General features: G+C 38.1%; 2 protein-coding genes and 1 long non-coding RNA gene across 8 annotated transcripts in view; 2 read left to right on the top strand and 1 right to left on the bottom strand.

The window, feature by feature from the left end:
• LOC138354719 (uncharacterized) overlaps positions 1-21768 on the top strand; it is a 590624-nt gene that overhangs the window by 202812 nt on the left and 366044 nt on the right. The window lies entirely within an intron of this gene.
• Positions 877-13645, top strand: LOC123768979 (alpha-L-fucosidase). The gene is made up of 9 exons (XM_045759887.2): positions 877-970; positions 2165-2320; positions 3061-3309; positions 5077-5240; positions 7986-8187; positions 8788-8928; positions 9836-9998; positions 10977-11112; positions 12003-13645. Exons 1-9 carry the CDS (start codon positions 937-939, stop codon positions 12153-12155), a joined length of 1398 nt encoding a protein of 465 aa, XP_045615843.2. The 5' UTR covers positions 877-936; the 3' UTR covers positions 12156-13645.
• The window catches only part of Rbsn-5 (Rabenosyn-5), a 21816-nt gene continuing 13084 nt past the window's right edge, over positions 13037-21768 (bottom strand). For 5 of the 6 annotated variants that reach the window (XM_045759882.2, XM_069309154.1, XM_069309155.1 and 2 more), the window contains exon 11: positions 13037-20788. In XM_045759882.2, the coding sequence (XP_045615838.2) occupies positions 20641-20788 (148 nt within the window). In that variant the 3' untranslated portion in view covers positions 13037-20640. The remainder of the gene's footprint in view (positions 20789-21768) is intronic. The other variant, XR_006774182.2, reaches the window with a different exon arrangement.

Genomic DNA, 21768 nt, shown 5'->3' with positions numbered 1-21768 from the left:
TCCTGATTGGATCCTTTGGTTCCTGTACTCCTACAATTATAACCGTTCTTTTCCTTTCCAGCATTTGTTCAGTGCATTTTGCAGCTTCCTGTGAGGTAGCTGCTTTCATAGCCGCTGCCTCTAAGGCGGCCTTGGCACCTGGGCTGTTTTGCAGTATTTCTGCAAAAGAGAGTCCCCCCCTGGAAGGAGCCTTCCATCAGTTTCATCCCCTGTTTCCAGGAGGTTGCATACCCCATGCTGGTTTGAATTCTGATTTTCTTTGTGTGACAGTGCGTTCAACTCGTAGCAACTTTGTGATCTACATTCTATAATCCTTCATCTATAATTAGGTAGCAGCTCATTGTTGTGTATACTAAAGTTTGTTAAAAAACGTTCACACAACCTTTCCTCCTTCCATTCGCGTAATATATTACATGAACACGTCTCGTAAACGTTCTTAGCATTATAGAGAACATCTTCAGTTGGCCCTAATTAACAGCCTATCTGAACATTTAACAAAAATAATACAGATTAATACCCCACCAATAAATTAACATTATAATAATAACGGAGATACGCTACAGAATTCTTAATCTCTTTACCCCTATATCAGTAGGAGCCCGTCCTCGGTGTAAATCCATTACCATGAGAAACTACCCCCCCCCCTCTCAAACCACCTCGATAGTTATTTAGATAGTGCTGGCCTAAAAGCATATTGCGGTTCCAGTAATAGTCTGCATGTAAACAAGCAAGTGAATCTTTGTCCTAACCTTCCTTTCTCCCCTAACGACAGGCATTCCCTACCCCTCTCTTACCCTAACGACAAGCATCCCCTACCCCTCTCTTACCCTAACGACAAGCATCACCTACCCCCTCTCTTACCCTAACGACAGGCAACCCCTCCCCCTTACCAATATCGTGTAGCAGCCGGCGTGCAAGTGCTCAGTGCTGTACCCGATGTGTCGCCTGTCACTTCTCATCTTTGTGTTTGGTCAGTTTTTTTCTTCGTTACACTACTGTGTAGCATTATTATAGGTTGTATAACATAAAGAGGTTCCTCAACATGATAATTTGTGTTATAAACACTGTATTTATGGTTATTGTTGGCTTATATCTGAAAGAAAGAAATGCAGCATACAGCTGTCAATGGTCCCACGGGGTTATGGAGGCTAGGCTAGTGCATATGGAGATATGAATGATTGTCATAGAGGGCATGGTGCTATGATTTTATAACGCCAAATAAAAGGAATTATGCCACTGGATTGTCATACAGGGCACGGTGCTAAGGTTTTATGCAGGCGATGAGTCACAATAACGTGGCTAAAGTAAGTTGATCAGACCACACACTAGAAGGTGAAGCTAGGGACGACGACGTTTTGGTCCGTCCTGGACCACACAATCGACTTGAGAATGGTCCAGGACGGACCGAAACGTCGTCGTCCCTTCACCTTCTAGTGTGTGGTCTGGTCAAATTACTTTAGCCACGTTATTGGGACTCATCGCCTGCATATTTATACGATTACTCGATCGTCAATTAATAGCATGTGAAAGGTTATTGGTACGTTGTATTTCTCATATCATTTTGTGGAACATTATTTTAATAATATAATGCCAAAATTTTTAATTCACGAATGTTTTATTGTATTCTCATTCGAAAATATGTTTAAAGTTTTATCACGTGAATATCTCTTCTTCCTGTTTATATACAGAATAGGTACAGTAGTAATACAGTAACATTTTATTCAAGTATGTTAATTGAGATAAGAAAAAATACATCTCAAAGGGATAGAGTAGCTTAGGCTATTTCTACCACCCCCCCTCCCCCTTCTACTTCAAGTCCCTCAAGGGGCGCACAAATTCAATGAGTACAAATACACAAATCACAGTACAAGATTCTAATTTAACATTTGCAGGTTAATATAGTAAGCACAGCGGACATTTTATTAATTTTCGTGTATTTCGCTTCAATATTAAACATTATAAAATTCCTGGTGAGGGTCACTAATACTAGTTAGTATATCTGGCACAATAAACAATGGCTAACGTCGACAAAGGAGATTCGGTTGCAAGCGGCACGGACACGATCTCCTGCAACCTTCATAATAATAATGGAAAATTATTGATGAATAAGTTGTATATGTACTTGTAGCGATGTTTTTATTAAACTTATAAATTGTATCGACAGGAGCGGCCCTGGGGGTCTACGAGCCCACCTGGGACTCGCTGGACACACGGCCGCTGCCTCCCTGGTATGACTCGTCCAAGATTGGCATCATGATCTGCTGGGGGTTATATTCAGTCCCTTCCTACGGAAACGAATGGTTCTGGAATGCCTGGCAGAGTTAGTAATCTTTTTACTTCTTATTTGTATACCGAATTTTTACATAGACAATTATAAACATCTTATTAATAACATGCAGTCGTGTAACTCGGTGGACAAACTTACGCTAAACATATATACAGCCATTAGTACGCCAGTATTTGTACTATGGTGCGCATAGTTACAAAAAATACTGTCTAAAGTTCAAGTATGTTTATTGAGATAAGAAAGAAATACATCTCAAAGGGATAGAGTAGCTTAGGCTATTTCTACCCCCTGGGGTTGGAGTCAGAGTTACTTATTAATTAAATCCAGCCGCAGGCACCATCGCGGACTCTGCCAACTTTCAAGTAGATTAGTATGCAAATAAACAGTCCCAAATTGTAGAATAATAGCCGTTAATTAGCATGATACCATTTTCATCGGTGTTATTGTTACTTTGATATATTTTCAATCTATAATTCCATCCTTGTTTATACACGTGCCATTGTATCACTGTATATACTGTATCACTTTATAAAACAAATTATATTATGGCTAATTAAATTATTACAACTGTAAAAACATTAATATATTGTTTTTTTTTTATTTTTTCACTAAGGGTAATGTTAATTTAATTAATTAATTACCATTATTTGTTCCCTTTGCGTACAACTTGTCAGAAACGCTGGACATAACTGAGCCCCTTGTAAAAATGCAGTTATATAGACCTGTATAAATTGTATTCTTTAAGATAAGGATGTCTGCAATCTCTTCAACAGGTACTCATAATCCAAACTATGTAAAGTTTATGGAAGATAACTTTAAGCCCAACTTCACTTACCAAGACTTCGCGGCAGAGTTTACGGCAGAGTTCTACAACCCTGACGAGTGGGCGAGGATGTTCGCTGCGTCTGGTGCTCGCTACACGGTGTTCGTCGCCAAGCATCACGAGGGCTACACCATGTGGCCTTCAACCTTCTCCTGGAACTGGAACTCCGTGGATGTTGGACCCAGGAGGGACTTGTTTGGTGAGCTACCTGTATATATTTGATGTCTTGCCTCGTTTTGATGGCCTGTTTGTCTATATATTTTGTTTTTCCCCAAAAATATTTATACTGCTACATTACTTTTATTCAGACAGTTTAAATCCCAGGCAAAACTGGGAAATTTAATACAATATTCTCCGTTACGACCCCTGGGTCCAAGATTTTCTCCAGCAGGAAAATCATGTCTGTCTGGTGTCTGGGATGCTCCCGGACGCAGGTTCGAATCCTCGTCACGGCCCTTGTGGATTTGATGATGCTCGAATGATATTAGATAAATATGGGATTAACATTGTCAACGCAGACATCGTTGTTATATTGCGTCTGCACAATTTTGCCCGGGAATCAACGTTGAGTTTATATTACTCGGCCATTGTATAATTGCAGAAATTATCTCTGTAACGGATACAGGTTTGGATGGGTTAGGAGAGGACACTTTAAATTGACCATTTTCCTGGCGCTGAGAAACCTTAGGAGGACGGACTACTGGGTGACATTGGTTCAAAAGTTTAGTGGATTTTTATTTAATAAAATCGGTCGGTTGTTGGAAATGCAATGACGTATATTGATAGCTGAGACTAGGCCTGGAGCAGAGAGCTTGAGCGAGGCCAGGGGTAGAGAACTGGAATGCGTCTGGAAGAGCGTCTGGAAGAACTGGAAGAGCGGGTAGCATGAGTATGGTCGGAATCTGGCTATCTACTGTGGCGAGGTTGTAGCTTCTTGTGGGAGTAGGAACTAGACTCATCGAATGTTACATTGTTGCTGGTGATTGATTGATTGAGGAAGATTAAGCCACCCAAAAGGTGGCACGAGCATGAATAGCCCGTAAGTGGTGGCCCTTTTGAGCCATTACCAGTATCAAGAGCTGATACTGGAGATCTGTGGAGGTACGACTGCATCTTGCGTGACGGGAGATGTCTCCGGGACCAAATGGAGTTGCTGGTGAATGTCGATGGTGTTGAAGATCTAAAGTATGTACAGAGCGTTTGTCAGATAACTTGGAGTTAGACTGACCACATTCCGATGAGTGATTGATGAAGATTAGGCCACCTTAAAGGTAGCACGGTCGTAAGACCACGATCCGTACTTTGACGGCTTATATTGCACACTTAACTTGCTAAGTTCACCATCTTGCGCCTTACCTTTCGGCTGGCCTGATTGATTCCTGGAACCCTTAGAAAGAATTTATGTATAAATTGTAATTAGGACACATATAGGATTAGTGTAGAACTTCTAGGAATGTGGAATTCTTAGGAATAGGTTGTGTGGAATTAACAGGCACGTGTAATTGCTTATTTATTTATTTATTTATATACAAGAAGGTACATTGGGTTTGTGAGACTACATAGCATAGTATTTACAATCTTGTAAAGCCACTAGTACGCGCAGCGTTTCGGACAGGTCCTTAATCTTACAAATAGCTTGCAATATATATGAAACTTCCGAGAGCTTTGGAGCAATTACTCTTAACATAGATGCTACAGGTCGATTTGATGTCGAAAAACGAGTTGACAACTTTATTATTATTTTTGTGTACATGCTTATATGTTAAGACATCCTTCACAACGTGGACTAGGCCCCCACCAGGGCAAATCTGGGGAAACGACTTTCATGCAACCTTGAATAGACGTTTATTTAACCTTACTAGAGCATATTTATGCCAGATGAGATCAGATGTTTACTAAATGAATGGTAGACCGACGGTCTCGCTTCATGCAGGTCAGCGTTCACATGCATATTTTCCCTCATCAGGTGACTTAGCCAAGGCGATCAGGTCCACTGCACCACACATTCATGTGGGTGTGTACCACTCCCTGTTCGAGTGGTACAACCCCCTCTACCTCGAAGATAAGAGCCAACAATACATGTCCAATAACTTTGTTACCAGGAAGACCTTGCCTGAATTGTACGAATTGGTGAGTATAGTACTCTTAAGGTAGACTTCATGTCCATGCGTGGTACCTTCCACAATTTTTTTTTAATTTTGTGTGATATATGGAAGCAGGAAAGCATATGGTACGATCTATTTGACGATTATATTGTCTGTTTAAGAGTTTTTTAAACTCGTGACAATGCCAATAGTTTTCTATTTATTACCCAAATGCACCTGAGGGACAGCATTTATTTAGTGGGCACTGCGGCTTGTCAAAGGCCCTCCCCCAATTTTTACCCCCGAGGATTTTTTCCGGCCCGATTTTGAACTGAAGTAATGTCTTGGCATTCACGGCTTGGGCAGGTAGATGGTTCCATTGGTTTATAACCTATTTTGGTGAAAAAAGCATCTCTTGTTTTCTGTCCAACACTGTGACTTGGCGAGTTTGCAGCTCTTGCCCATTGTACGTGTTACATGTAACCTTTTAAAGAAGTGGTCTGAATCCTCCATTTTGTTCAGTATTTTAAGTTTCAACGAGATCCACCCTGTCATGTCTAGTTTGCATTTTTTTTTTTTTTTTGAGATATATACAAGAGTTGTTACATTCTTGTAGAGCCACTAGTACGCGTAGCGTTTCGGGCAGGTCCCTGGAATACGACCTCCACGAAGAATCTTTGTAACAACCAAGTACTCATTTTACTGTTGAGTTAAACAGAGGCTATACTTAAGGATTTGCGCCCAGTAAATCCTCCCAGGCCAGGATACGAACCCACGACAAAATGCTCCCGGAACGCCAGGCGCGTGTCTTACCACTACACCACGAAGACTGTACTACATCACGGAGACTGTAGTTAGTCCTGTGGCCCTCGGTCTTAACTGGTAATGTAAGTAGACTTACTTCTGGGACGATTTTTTGTAACTCTACGTTGTACTTTCTCCAAAGTAGATATGTTCTTTTGAAGGTGAGGTTCCCCGTTTAGATACAGTAGTTCAAATGGGGACGCACCAGAGATTTGTACAGTTGAATGACCATTTCCTTTTCCTTGAAGTCTAAGGTTCGTTTGATTATTCCTAGGGTTCAATTGACTTTTTGTATTACTTGCAGCTCCCACTTGTGCAACTTTTTGATGACTGGTGGATCAAAACTTCTAGGTCCTTCATCAATCTGGTGTATGTTTGTATTGTTATGATAGCTGTGATGTGCATTGTTATGCCCTAGCCTACATGCAAGGCCTTTCATGTTTCAATATTGAAAAGCATTTGGTAGTCATCTGATCATTTGTGGAGTTCATGTAGATCTCTTTTGTATGTCCTTAATATAGTTTTTGCTTCCTATTTTACCATATTTTGGCGTCGTCTGCAAATCTGATGATATGATTTGTAATATTATTCTCATATGCCATTAATATATACATGTATGACAAAGAGGATTGGCCCCAAGATTGAAGCTTTCAACACTGTTCACATTTGTCCAGACTCCAGTCAGATTCATTTCTATTTAAGATGAACCTCGATTTTAACCATTGTTTTATTCACTATTATTTTATCATTTATTTTATGAGCTTGTAATTTCCTCACCAGTCTTTCATGTGGTACCTTATCAAAGGTTTTAGAGATGCTCTTGTATACTACATCTACTGAAAGTTCTTTGTCTAAATAGCTGGTTACCATTTACAAAAACAAAGTGAACAAGTTAGTATGGCAAGATATATTTTAACAAAACCATGTTGTGTTGTTTTTACTAATTTGCACTGTGAAATGGGAAATGATTTCCTCCCTTAGGATTGCAGATGTGCAAGGTTAGGCGGATTGATCGGCATTGAGCCCTGCCAAGATTTTTCTGCCTTTTTTGAAGATAGCAGTAAAATAGGTACCGACCGGGCCGCGGGGACGTTAAGCCCCGGAAGCACCTCAAGGTAACCTCAAGGTAAGGGGGGAGACAGATACATATATATCTCTACTCTAGGGGGATTTTCCTTAGTGCAGAGATTTTGTGAACAGGAATTTCATTTGGTAAACCCAGTTCTTCAGACATTTCTTTTGTGGTTTTAGATTGAATTCTATCCACAACTGGGACTTTAAGATTCATTTAATTTGTCAAGGTTTCTCCCGATTGTTTCCCACATTATCAGAATATCCTTTAATTCATTCTTTTTTCCTGCTTTAAACATTTGTGTGGGTATTGGTATGTTGTCTAATATTATCTAATGGAATATGTATGGGCTTCATGTATTTGCTCATTAGGATATGGAATGTATCATGTTTTATATTTAGTTTGCTTGAGTAAGTATAATACATTAGCTAATCCTTTGATCATGTTTTGACAAAAGCAGAATAGTCTCATGGTGTCAAGTCATTTTTTACTAAAAATTTGTTTTCACCATTGTGGAAAACAGGAATCCTGTCTGGCTTTTCAAGGTCCCCCTAACCAGTGACTAGCCTTTCTTAATGATTACCACAACAGCCTTTAACTAACTTCCATGTACCTATTTACTGCTAGGTGAACAGGGGCACCAGGTGTCATTAAATGCCCTCAAATGCCTCACCCTGCCCAGGACTCTTTAAGTTTAAGACCAATTGGTTGAGAGCCAAAATATGCTAATCACCATGCCACAGGCACAACTGCAAAAAGCACACATTGTCAGCTACTGCACTATGATGGTGCAAGATTAATTAACAGAATTTTCACATGTATTTATTATCTTTCCTGAAGAAACATGTCACTGTATTTGACTTCACCAGCGCATGAATGACAATTATAAGGTAAAAGGCAATTATGATCTACCAGGTGAACAACTACCACCCTGAGGTGATCTGGTCGGATGGCGACTGGGAGGCTGAAGACTGGTACTGGAACTCGACCATCTTCTTGGCGTGGCTTTTCAATGACTCCCCCGTCAAGGACACCGTCGTTGTCAACGACAGGTGGGGTAAAGGCATTGGCTGCCATCACGGCTCTTTTTATAATTGCGAAGATCGTTATAATCCAGGTAAGTGAGAGGTTAATTACTGGAAACTCCAATAAATATAGCTTGTCTAATTTATCTTGTGGGCATTGATTAATTAGAGATGTTACTTGAACAAGTACAGCTTTTACATCGGAATATATGTACAGTAACAAGAATATTATTAAACTTTTTTTGATATAATAATTTCTAATGTGTGGTGACAAAACAGTTTAGTTATTATGCACCCTGTACTCATCCTGTTGGTAGTAGTGTAAAAGGTTAGAGATGCATAATGAGCTCTGACACTGAACCTCAAAATTAATTTGTGTAAGCAAAACAACTTAGAAAAATTTATTGTAAAAAAAAAAGAATAGAAAATGAGAGAGTTTTACTTAAGGATGAAACTTTTAATGTCAAAATATTTTGAGGTTCAAATTCCTTGTTTATTATTTTTAAGATTAGTAAATGATATATACCAGTATAGTTTCTAAAATTCAATAGTGTATTAACCCTACCAGGCGTCTATGTAAAAATACCCATACAGTATTTTCCCATCTTGAGGATAATTTAAAAAATACATTCACACAAACAATAAAACTAACAATTAGTATTGATTAAATGAACATAATGGGTGGGGTACAGGTGTATTACAGCCACACAAGTGGGAGAATGCCATGACGTTGGACAAGCACTCTTGGGGGTACAGACGAGAAGCTCCGGCCACCGACTATCTCACCATCCACGACCTCCTCACCACCCTGGCCCAGACTATCAGCTGTGGAGGCGAGTACCCTTACCAACACGTACGCTAGGGGTCAATTTATTGCAATGCTCTTTGTGTATAATCACCTAATGATAATTACTTAATAGATAATGGATACTTAATAATATAGGAAGAGTTAGTTTAGTTTATTATGGATCCTATATCCATCCTGTGAAGCTGCAGTGTCTGTATGGTGACCAGTCTTAACCTGTATGCATTTCATTGTATTTGATTTTGAAAACTGTACTGTTTTTTGCATACACAAGTTAATCTCCAGCAGTCCTTTCATTTGCCCATTACTGTACTCATTACTAACAAAGAATTACTTGCCTGTGGTCTTTTTCTTTATTTGTGAAGAAAGTGTCTTGTTTCTCAAGTTTGCAAAGTAGCATCCTGTGTGGACCAGTCTTGATGTAAGTGTGTGTGTGTGTGTGTATGTAATTCCCTAAGTGTAATTACAGGATGAGAGCTACACTTGTGATGTCCCATCTTCCTACTACTCATCATGACGCTTTGAAACTACAGTACTAACTGCTTTGGCATCCTCCACCTTCTCACATAACTCATTCCAACCGATTTACCACTGTTTGCAAAAGAGAAATTTATAATATTTTTTCAGCACCTTTGTTTGAATCTATGACCTTTATTTTTGAAGGTGCAAGTTTCAAGGATTCCTCCTCTCAGTTTTGCAGATTCCTGTTACTATTTTCTATGTAGTGATCATATCGCCTCTTTTTTCTTGTCTAATAGTTTTGGCATATTTAACACCTAGCTCTAGCCTCTCTCTCTCTTGTAGCTCTTGTTTTTCAGTTCTACATACAAAGGAATCTGCAGGGCACAGTTGACTTAATGATTGCAAACTAAAATGGGTTAATGTTTTGGATCTTCAATTACATGACCCTTAATTTTGGAAGGTGTATTGTCCAGGCAACTTGCTTGTGAATGTGGGTCCGACACACGATGGCCGCATCCCGCCCATAATGGAGGAGAGGCTGAGGCAACTGGGCTCCTGGCTCGACATCAATGGTGATGCTGTGTATGACTCGACACCGTGGACACACCAGAACGACAGCGTGACTCCTGGAGTATGGTGAGTCACAGTGAGTCAACATCACAACTAGTGTGACACCTGGAGTATGGTGAGTCATGGTTTGTGTTGTAAAGGGAGGAGGTGGAAAGTCATAGGACACACACTGCACAGTACCTAACCAAAGAAGTTTATAACCCTGTTTATGATTAAAGTAGTAAGGGGCAAAGAATACCTTCTCTTAATGCAGTTCAAGGGGTTTGTGTGTGAAATTCAAGTTGCAAGGGTAAAGGTGACAATGTTGTCTTTTATATACGTTTAAAAGATGGTGGTATTTTATGTATGTGAACAAGTTAGAACAGTAGAAACGAATAATCTGAAAAATTTGAGATTTTATATGAAGTGTCTTTCTGAGCTGATCTTTCAGCTGCACTCTGAGGCAGGATTCGTTGTGGCCAAAGGACAGTGTGATCCATAGTCGGTCAAGACAACTTTCTGGCACTGGCATCATAGATAGGAACTTCTTAAACAGTCTAAGACCCCTTCAGAGAACTGTGAATATATATTGGTATATCTTGAGAGCTAATCCATTACTGCATACCCCCGTCACAACCTCTGACCACAGCACAGTCCAGATATGATCAAGGACATTAATTGTCCTGCAAGTAAATGCTAACACTAGTATTCACTGACATGCTGTAAGTACAGTGATACCAGGTAAAACTTTACTAAAAATCCAGTCCTTGAATGCCAGTTAACATTTATCACAATGAAGAATATGAAGTTTGTCAGGAATATCAAAATGTACCAATGTACCTTCTTGTATATATATATAAATGTATGCATGTACTTTCTGTACCTTCCTGTACCTATATGAAGGTACCCAATCTACTTTCTTGTAAGTAAATAAATATACATACATATACATAATGTGTGGTGGTGATACTGCAGCTGTTGTCTGGCATTGGTGGGTGCTGACCATTGGAGTTAACTAGAGCCGTCTTTTGATCCCAAATTGTGATTGGTTATTGTATCACACAGGTACACTCAGAAAGGTAACCTAGTCTACAGCATCGTGTTGAGTTGGCCCAAAGGTGACACATTAACCTTAGGCTCGGTCCTCTCCACTTCCCAGACAAGTGTTACAATGTTGGGTTATTCTGGCAGCAGGCTTGAGGTGAGTTGGATCCTTGTAATTGTTAACGTGTTAACAATACCTTGGCACTTGTTACTATTAGCATTCTCATTTCTAAATTGTACAGGGTGGAGAGGCAATTGACCAGACAAGAGAGCAGTATAGGAAACTAAATTAGATATTCAAAATAGCAGTCATCCATTACTTGCCCCTGTCACATTTATCCAATTTTCATTTATCACTGAAAACAGAATAAAAGTCTGAAAAGTACTTACAAGTAAGTATATTGTTTATAAAATCTCTACTTTCATGGGGGGTGACAATTGAAAATATCTGAATAATAATGTTGTCAGTATTGTTTTCAATTGTACCATTTCCAAAAAGATTTGTTATGGAAAAACCTAGGTGAGAATAGTTAAGTTAGAACACTTGAAGAACCCAATGAGAATAGTTAAGAATTATGAAGAAAATGCCTTATTTTTGTCTAGATCTTGCCATAAAGCAGCTATATATATATATATAGCTGCTTTGCTTTCCCCTTAAGTAAGATATGTTAGCCAAGCCTGGAACCTTGATAAAAGAGGAGACTCTCGACTATATATTCCATTCAGTATTGTAATGCCTTTCTGACTGAAAATTTGTTTGGACTTTTGCCGACTGTAATCACATTACTTTACATTGTTAATGAACATAAAAGCTTGCTGAATCTGTTAATGTTATTGAACATGAACATGAACAATGTTAATGAACATGGCATTGTTCTAGATTTGTCTTTTAATGCTCCTTGGCTCCACGTTACAGTATATCCAATACTTGTTAACTTTCTGAAAATGTGAATGCTTTAATATGCTCAATAATGTTGAAATTTCTTTTTAAAATTATACTTCACGCTAAAATCGACAATATTCACATCTGGGAACATTTTTTTTCAGTTTATGGATGGAGCGGATGGACTCAAAGTGACGTTCCCACGGATGTCACAGGTAACCAGCCAGTGGGTGTGGGTGCTAGCCATGTCGGGAGTCACGCCAGCTCAGACATCAGACACCGCTGAATATGAAGCCATTTTACAGCTATTTACTTAATATTGAAGCTTGTGCAGCCTCCTTGTCTGTGCAGGGAAGTTGAGCCATGTTCATTACACACTGTATACACATGTCCATGAGAATATGAGGGAGATTGGTACTGTATAATAATTCATTGTTAGCTTTTGCATTCCACAAATGACCCAATGTTAGTTAAATCACACACTACACACACTTTACCCATAATCTTTAACTTACATATTAGTGATCATGAAAACTGAAAACATATGTTTTCATATAATTACAGTGAACATACAATGTTTTCTGGCCATGATTATGCAGGATCTTACTCTAGAGATGCTTTCAAGATTTGGGCAGTTTGCCAACAATTTTTGTTATATCTAACCAACTCATCTGGTTGTGATTCTCTTAGGGTCAGTATTGCCCATGTGCACAGCTAAAACAGCAACATTTATGTTCAAACAAAACTGTAATCAAACTTTGAATGATAATGAAAAATAAATAACCCAAAACACTTTAAGTTTATATATACCATGAAATGTATGCCTTGTGTTTGCAAGTGAAATAAATGACCGGACAATGCATAGTAGGAAGTGGAAGCATTGCATAGTGGAAGAAAACATGGAGAAATCTAGCAGTACTGTGCTGGAATTAACCGAGACTATGCATGATGTATATCTTTCTTACTTAGGATGTGTGCCATCGAGTCTGGTCAGTAACTGGATGGGTGGCCACACAACAGCAGCTTCACTTTTGGCTAGGAGTACTTTGATGAACCATGCACAGGCCTCCTGTCATTGGCAGAGAACGATATACCAATTCCTGTGTGTATAGTGAACACTGACGAATGTTATTAAACTCGGGAGACTAAGCAGTCAATTTTAGACTTTGTATAATAGGAATAACAGAATAGAACTTAGTTGCATAATTAGGTTTTTATTGCTGACCAAAGATAATTCATTATACTGTACAAATAGCAATTATCATAGAATAATCATTGTATAACAAATTTGGAATGATGTAGTCTTTATTACATTGGTCAATCTACAATCTAAAAAAAATTAGTTTCTTAACACTTACAAGAAAATTAATTTTATTACCACCAAACACCATTTGTCTACTTTCATTTGATTCTACAACAAAGCAGAGTCTAAACAATAAATATCTTTATACCATGAATGAGAAGTTATGCTTGAAAATTTAAATGAACAGAGTATGGTTAGATGAGATGATATTGAGTGAAAATTTCCGATTACTGTACATACAAAATCGCCCAGTAGACGACCTTCGGCAAAGCCAATGTGAAACAGTTTAAAAATCTGAGATCATAACAAGGTTCCTAAAGTAAAACAATGAATTTGTATAATATTGTAAAATCTACTAACAAAAAGGCTAATCAGATCCAAAAGTATCACAAAACATATCTGGATTAGTAATACAGTAATTTATACAGTACCAGTACACTAGTAATTCTGTAATGTTTGATCATGCAAGAATATATACCCCATAATTAAAACTGTATAAACTGATTATGATTTTGCTTCTTTTCCTCGTAAGTTTACATTATTGTAAAGTTGCCAATCATCAGCCACTCCCAGCTATATTAGGCAACAAAACTGTTGCCTAATATATACCGTACTGCATCCGAAGAGGTCGGGCCCATATGGACAAGACTTCTGGGTATCATGTGTATCTTGGATAAAACAAACAAGATTTAAATAAATACTTTTCTTACCCTAAAAATTTGTTTGGTCTTCTTAAGAATATGGCACCAGTAACAGGAGTAGGAAGAAGTTACTGGCGAGCTGCCAAAATGACAGGCTTATTAGTATTACTAAACTCCTCCAAGGAGTGCCGGACCAACCGGGCTGTGGTGGGTATGTGGGCCTGCGGGCCGCTCCAAGCAACAGCCTGGTGGACCAAACTCTCACAAGTCGAGCCTGGCCTCGGGCCGGGCTTGGGGAGTAGAAGAACTCCCAGAACCCCATCAACCAGGTATATTAGAACCTGATCCAAATGTATGGTGATGTTATCACAAAATGTGCTTACAGTACAGCGTTGAAAAGCCTGTGGATACAAGGTGTGTGCATGCCAATATGTCGCCTGTGAATATGGCATGAAATGCCTGCACATTAGTTTTATATGCCAGCATGAATGATATCTAAAAGGAAACTTCAAAAATGTGAATCACAGGTTAGAGAAAATTGTCAGTCCCACATTTTTGTATAGCTGATGTGTTTAAGATGGGACCTGAAGGAGACTAGGCAAACGTAAACATAAATGCTGGCCCGATCCCAGTTATAATTATTCAGTCTTGGTGATTAAAATTAATACAGTATTACATTTTTATACATTGAGTAGAATATATTTAAGGATGTTTTAATATTCATCAATAGTAATCCAATATCAGCATGACCTGACATTGAATTATAATGTAAATAAATATTATAATATGTTTAAAGATATTAAAAGTAGCAATAACAATAACACACCTGATTATACTAGTAATATTACTTTTGTCAAGTTTGACCATTGATGCCAAGGTGGCCATCGTCTTGCTCCAGACCAAATCATTGGGAATGACAGACACATATCTTGAAAGATATTACTTCAATAGACTTCATTGTTGTCTAATTTTATAAACCTTAATGCCATAGATTTGTCAAAAAATGATCTTTTTGATAGTGGAATAAAAAGGTTAAAGTGGCTCAAGTGCCCAAGGACTGGCAATCTTGTCCTATTCTTACTCTATAGGCATTAGTATCATTAATCTTTCATCCATTTATGATAAAATATATCTTTACTACTGTTTTTTTTCTTTTTACACCAGTACACTGAGTATACTCTAAAGTTGTATATAAAAACTAACACAGTTGGGGTTATGACTGTTTATACATTTACAGTGTCGTCGTTATTTCTACCGGTGTACAAAGTTTTAGTTTGTGGAGACCTGAATCCTGCCAATATTTAGGCAATTCCTGGTAAGGGATAATATTACTGGCAACAGATTGTAAACACATTTTCAACTCAAGCATTTAACTCAATTTATCCTGCCTTTTTTTTCATCCTATAAAAGCAAAACTTATCATGATGCTTTTTTATAACTTATCACTATTAGGCACCATCACAACACACAAAATACAGTCTGTTCCTTTATGCCAAATCCCTAAAATCAAGGCATTAAACAAATTTGAATCTAACAACATTGTCCAAATCTCTATTTGCAAAACTTTCCCACTTTCTTAATAAAATTAAAGAGAGATATAAGTATAAATGAATTGCATGTGTATGAATACATAAAGACTAATCCTCAAAACATATCATTTATATTTTATAATAAATCTGGAAACTGTGCTAGAAATCATTTTGAAGTGTTAATATTGTAGTTCTAATGCATAAGAGTTGCAAAAGGTACAAATTTTTACAGCATCTTGGTTTATGGTTTCCCCTTTGTTAGGAACAAGAAGTCCTGTTCGGTTTATCACCGTCCCCTTTGTAAATGACTGCCAAATTCCCAGGATGTAACCTGTGGCTCTGTCTCTGATCAGACCAGTCAGACACTCTTGGTGCTTGAAGCTCACAATCTGATACAAGCTTCACAGCCTCACTGACCAGGAACACTTTTGAAGGTTTTGGTCAAGTTCCCTCTTGAACATAATAAGAAGTCTTATTAATTTTATTTGCCGGGTATATTTAGAGGAGTGGTGTTGACAAATTCTGGGTCCTTTGTTTATTTTGTAAAATGGTACTTTTAGTGTATGAATTGCACCTTTATTTTTCTATAAGGAAGTAGTACCAAGTTCCATTTAATGGCTTGGTTTAATACTTTTGCATTTTAATGAAGCTAAAACACGACATCCATTGTCCGACAGTAAAGGTTCGAATGACTTTTAAAATGCATCATCTGACTGCTATTCATAAACACTCGCGTATTCATCACTATTGCCGATGATCTATTATAATACACTTGTTTTCGTATATTTCGAAAATTTGTTTGGCAAGCATTTTGACATCAAATTTAGTTTTAACAACAAACTTTGAAAACTTAAAATTATTGTAAATATTTGTTGCATCACCGAGTGGCATGTGAGCATCTCGGGAAGCCCAGAAAACTTACTGTTGGGAATGTGTGGAGAGGTAGGACTATCAGTGTTAATAATGAATACTTGAATAATTATGTTACTTTAATAAGAAAGTCACTAAATTATTCTAACATTTAAAATTCTATTACAATAGTATAGGGTGTTAAAATCTCTACTGATTGAATAGTAAAGTGCAATAGATCTTGTGGAGCAGTGGTGCGGGCAGTTGGGACAGAGAGCACTGTTAAAACCTGGTCATTAATGGTGCCAAAGACAGGCTGCCTTGTTGACCAGACCACACACTAGAAAGTGAAGGGACGACGACGTTTCAGTCTGTCCTCGACCATTCTCAAGTTGATCGTGGTCCGGGACGGACCGAAATGTCGTCGTCCCTTCACTTTCTAGTGTGTAGTCTGGTCAACATATTTCAGCCACGTTATTGTGACTCATCGCCTGCACAGGCTGCCTTCCTTGGTTACAACTGGATAAGCTATCATACTGATTATATGTAAATCAGGATGACGGCACACTCAGTCCCCTTGACCCCAGGGAACAATTTCAGGTTGACTCCTGCTACTGTGAAGACTTCTTGAAATGACTTTTAAATTATACACAATGTTGTTTCCTGCCAAACACACACCAAAACTACGACGTTGGTACAACGTTCGAACAAGTTTTAACACATCCTTACCAGTTATAACAACCAATATAGCAAGTTGTAACAACGTTCTAATACGTCATAAACACGTTAAGCCAAGATGTAGCAACTTTATTACAAGTTGTAACAAGCGGAAAATAGAGACAGTTTCGGTTTGTGTTTCCAGGGTTGCAATGAATTCTAAATTTGTATGCATGTCATCTCAAAGTACCTTTTTTTCAAAATTATTGTACCAAAATTGCTGTAAAACTTTCTAAATGAAAGATTTACAAGCTAATCCATATTCATTAACACTTCAACAATATTTTCTTAAATCATTTTAACCAAGTTCAAGGGGCATAACTGGCCGACCCCTCACAGTGTTCAAGAGAGAACTGGATAAGCACCTCTAAAGGATACCTGATCAACCAGGCTGTGATTCGTACGTCAGGCTGCGAGCAGCTGCGTCCAACAGCCTGGTTGATCAGTCCAGCAACCTTGAGGCCTCGTTGACGACCGGGCAGCGGGAACGCTAAGCCCCTGAAGCACCTCAAGGTAACCTCAAGGTTTACAATAGTGACCATTTGTAAATTTGTATACATCACAAATTTTTTAATTTCCTCAAATGAAGTTCAACCTTTTACAATTTATTCATTGCAGGTTTCACAATTTATATTTTCTTCTTTGCAGTCATACAACTCAATCACATCATACAAACAATAATAATCAGTAAATAAAGATGATGGCTTATATCTTTGATCATGTTAAATAAGAAGGTAATAAAGTATGGAAACAATTTATGATATTTGGTGCTTGGAATGTTGAAGATATCATCTAGGAAAAGTACTTAAATACAAGAAACACTGTATCAGCACTTTTTTAATTGTATTACATGTCATATAATATGTTGTAAGAAGCAGAGGAGAGTAAAAGAATGTTAAAATTAGTTTAGGCACAATTGATAAAGTTGTACAGTATTTTGTTATGTCAGAAACAGTATATATATATAAAGATGCAAAAAACATTTCACGAGTTTTCAATACAGTAATCTTTGGTATACCCAAATTCTAATTATGTGACCTTACATTGCTTTATGTTGATGTATGTACAGAATGAGTGAATGCTTATCAAATAGTGCATACCTAATAGCACATACAAGCAGGAACAATTCTTGGGCTCGACTACTTCACATTCAAGAATCTGGAGTCAACTATTCTCATAACTTTCACTGTCATATGCTAAATTCTGAACTGTACCTGCACCCAGGTACAGGTACAGGTACATTTCCTGTACATCCTGTCCATTGCCACCTTTCAATCTCGGTTGACGACTGCCCTAGAGTATGAAGTTTTTGGCATGCGACGTCAAATTCATCGTAAAATTTGAATTAGTGTACGACGGTTCACTGAATGCATATTTACTAATTTCCCTGTGGCTCAACTAGGCCAGTAGTTTCCTTCAATGACTTTATCTGGCACAGTCTTAGTTCATGACATCTATGATTTAGTATTTTGTCAAAATTAGGCCTACTCTGGTTCTTCTCTATTCCAGTGTTTGAAGTTTTAGCTTTTTTGAGCCTATACTAACAGCTTCAATATCAAATTTCTAGTAAGTCTCATTATCAATCAATGAGCTTTTATATAATTCTTCTGTTTTGTGTTTCCTAAGATGAGGGGCTCTATGCTGGTGCTGCATACTCCAAAACTAGTGTTACTTAGCCTTTGAACAGCATTCAGAAAGATTTCTTGTTTAGATTCTTAAATAATATTTGAATGAAGTGTGATGGATGGGACTGAGCGAATGTGCGTGCATGCAATAAAAAAGTATATATATATACAGTATTATATATATATTATATATTTATATACTGTACATTGAAAAATTACATATATGCATATACATAATTTATCAATCGACTTGAGAATGGTCCAGGACGGACCGAAACATCGTCGTCCCTTCACCTTCTAGTGTGTGGTCTGGTCAACATACTTTAGCCACGTTATTGTGACTCATCGCCTGCATAATTTATAATGTACATCAACAATAAGTATTAAGTGAAACTATATAACAAAAAAAAAAAAAAAAGATTTATACAGAAGAAAGTGAATTTGGAATCAATCATGAAGTTTATTCAGGATACCATTATTACTTGACTTTGAAAATTAATCTGACTTTAAAATTAATTTGCATAGTCTTACTTTCCTTAGATTATGTTCTTACTATAATAGTGCACATGCTTGATGGGTTGTCACTACCAGCACATAGAGGAAGAGAGGTGCACAGAATCACAGACATGTTCACATTGCTACAATCCCCACACACACACACACACACACACACACACACACACGAATCTGTACACCAGTTGATTGACAGTTGAGAGGCGGGACCAAAGAGCCAAAGCTCAACCCCCGCAAGCACAAATAGGTGAGTACACACGCACACACACACACACGATACGAAGATGATATTAAATAACTGAAAGTGCATTTCATAACGACGAGTCCTTTCACTGTTATATATCTATATATATATATATATAAAGATGATGGAAGGCATGACAGTAAAATAAACATGGGAAAGCACAATGGGAAAATTGATTTTTAGTTGCTTTAAAATGACAACCCTGCATATGCAAGCACCTTGTCGAATACAACATTCAACCTCTAATATTGATGTATGCAGAGCTACCGCTCTTCCCTATCTTCCGAGGTAAACGTTTCAATGAAGCCCAGCCAAATCAACGATTGATCAAAATATATTTACATTATTTATGAAATATAACCACGTACTTAGTATGGAATACAGGCATTGGTCAGTGGTGAGAACCAACCCGGCTACGATCCAGGACAGCGAACACACACGCCACCTTCCCCAAATTTGCCTGCCTATGTTTGCACATATAATGCACTTACCCTAGAAAACAGGTCTTTCTCACATATAATGCAGTTACCATAGAAAACAGCACTTTTTCTTACATATAATGCAGTTGCCATAGAAAACAGCACTTTTTCTCACATAATGCAGTTACCATAGAAAACAGCACTTTTTCTCACACATATAATGCAGTTACCCCTAGAAAACAGCACTTTTTCTCACATAAAAAACACTTACCTTTCCATTTGACACACATTTTTTACGAGCACATCACTTAGACACTCACTTACCAGGCTATAGCACTGTACTTTTAACGTACAGTATAAAAAGACCAAGATATAAAGTGCAAAAATGTGAATTAAAACTGTAATACTTATGTTAAGAAATACCTTGTTACTTTGGCTCTTGTACGACTCATCCGCTAATATCAAAGGTACGAGCTAGTTCACTTGATGGAAGCCCTGGTTGAGGACCGGGCCGCAGGGGACACTAAAGCCCCGAAATCCTCTCAAGATAAGAAGGTGTCATGAAAGAAGTTCCTGCCATTTCTGTGGCCTTCACTACCAACTTAAAAGTTCAGAGGTGCTGATCTTATAACAGCATTAAATAGCACATAAAAATGTTTATACCATATTAAAAAAAATTTCAATTGCATATACATGTAATGGCAAATTTTGAAGTCGCTATTGTTTTACTTTTTTTTTATAATGAAGGCTTAATGATGCCTAAATCTAAAACTCGATAACAGAAACAAGGATAGACAGATCAGACAGCCTGGTTATGCCTTTACTGTACTTACAGAAGAAAACCCTGTCCAGAATTCGGAATTCTGACAACGCGTTCCACAAAAATCTTGTCAACAAGATGAAAACTTTGTACAAGTCATTAGAATGCTCGTTTCCATGCACTGTTGAGTCGGTACACTCATTCACGTACACAAACTGAGTGAGTATTGATAAGCTGTCATCATGACGTTCACTAATGGATTCATGAGTCTCTGTTGTTTTTTATACTCCTCTTGCAGCTCTCGTAGGTTAGCTTCCAGCAATGGCACATCATCGTACCGACTTGCTTCCCTGAAAGACCAACAGTTATGCTAGCATATGAAACTCAACACTTAAAATCATTGCCCCCCTCTATCTAGGAAACAAATTCATGAATATCATGATGTAAAACACTGTTTTACAAGCAACTAGTTATGGCCATCATGCTGTAAGACAATATTTTACAACATGATGCAATAAAAAAATTTTTTACAGTCTACTGAACTGTCAAAAATACATTTTATTTACATTCAAAATCTACTGTTAAAATTATTACCTAAATGACTTCTGTTTTAAACATACAAATGTAAGTATCCAACATTCCAAAAGGTTCATTATATCAACAAGCAACAAAATTAAAGTTCTAACCATTATTAAAAACCCAGCATTGAATGGAGTGAAATGCCTCTTTCTGGTAGAGCCCCGGTGAATCCCTGAAGCTATCTCACCGTACCACCACCACTATCACCACCAGCAGTACCACCACCACCACCAGCAGTACCACCACCACCACCACCACTATCTCACCTGAGATAGCACCCCATTACTGGACCACATCACTTGCAGGAGTCCTGTTTGGCCTACTATTATCGTCTGTGTGTGTGTGTGTGTGTGTGTGTGGGGGGGGGAATAAACAGGATAAACAGGGGACTGTTATCGTCACCTTCACCAGAAAAGCATCCAGCAAGTACGTAAAGCTCTACAGACAACTTTAAGGTTCGAAGAAAATGAAGCATCAAAAAGGCCAAATGACTCCACAGATGATTCAGTCTAAACCCCATTCACTTAAAACTAGCTGATCCACAACCAGCTCCAATGGTCAGCCCAGAGCAATTACCGCAATGTCCACACTCGTGATCAGCTCTCGGCAATGGACCACATATATAGGGTTGTGGGAAAAGAGCACTGAGATAATCACCACCAGATCACACCAGCAGTACCACCACCACTGACCAGCAAGGAGCGACACCACTGATGACCTGCTTTGGCCCAGCCATCTCACCAGACGAACT

Source organism: Procambarus clarkii, chromosome 64 (genome assembly GCF_040958095.1).
Source record: "Procambarus clarkii isolate CNS0578487 chromosome 64, FALCON_Pclarkii_2.0, whole genome shotgun sequence".
NCBI lineage: Eukaryota > Metazoa > Arthropoda > Malacostraca > Decapoda > Cambaridae > Procambarus > Procambarus clarkii.
Note: the sequence above shows the minus strand (reverse complement) of the source record. Positions and strands in the feature narration are given on the sequence as shown.

What these genes read in the sequence shown, in the direction of transcription:
- LOC123768979 (XM_045759887.2), top strand. Translation starts at nt 937, where the DNA reads ATGTGTCGCCTGTCACTTCTCATCTTTGTGTTTG. An exon ending in CGAAGATCGTTATAATCCAG is followed by an intron (nt 8,188 to 8,787) that starts GTAAGTGAGAGG and finishes GGTGGGGTACAG; the next exon opens with GTGTATTACAGCCACACAAG. An exon ending in CCAGACTATCAGCTGTGGAG is followed by an intron (nt 8,929 to 9,835) that starts GCGAGTACCCTT and finishes TGTATTGTCCAG; the next exon opens with GCAACTTGCTTGTGAATGTG.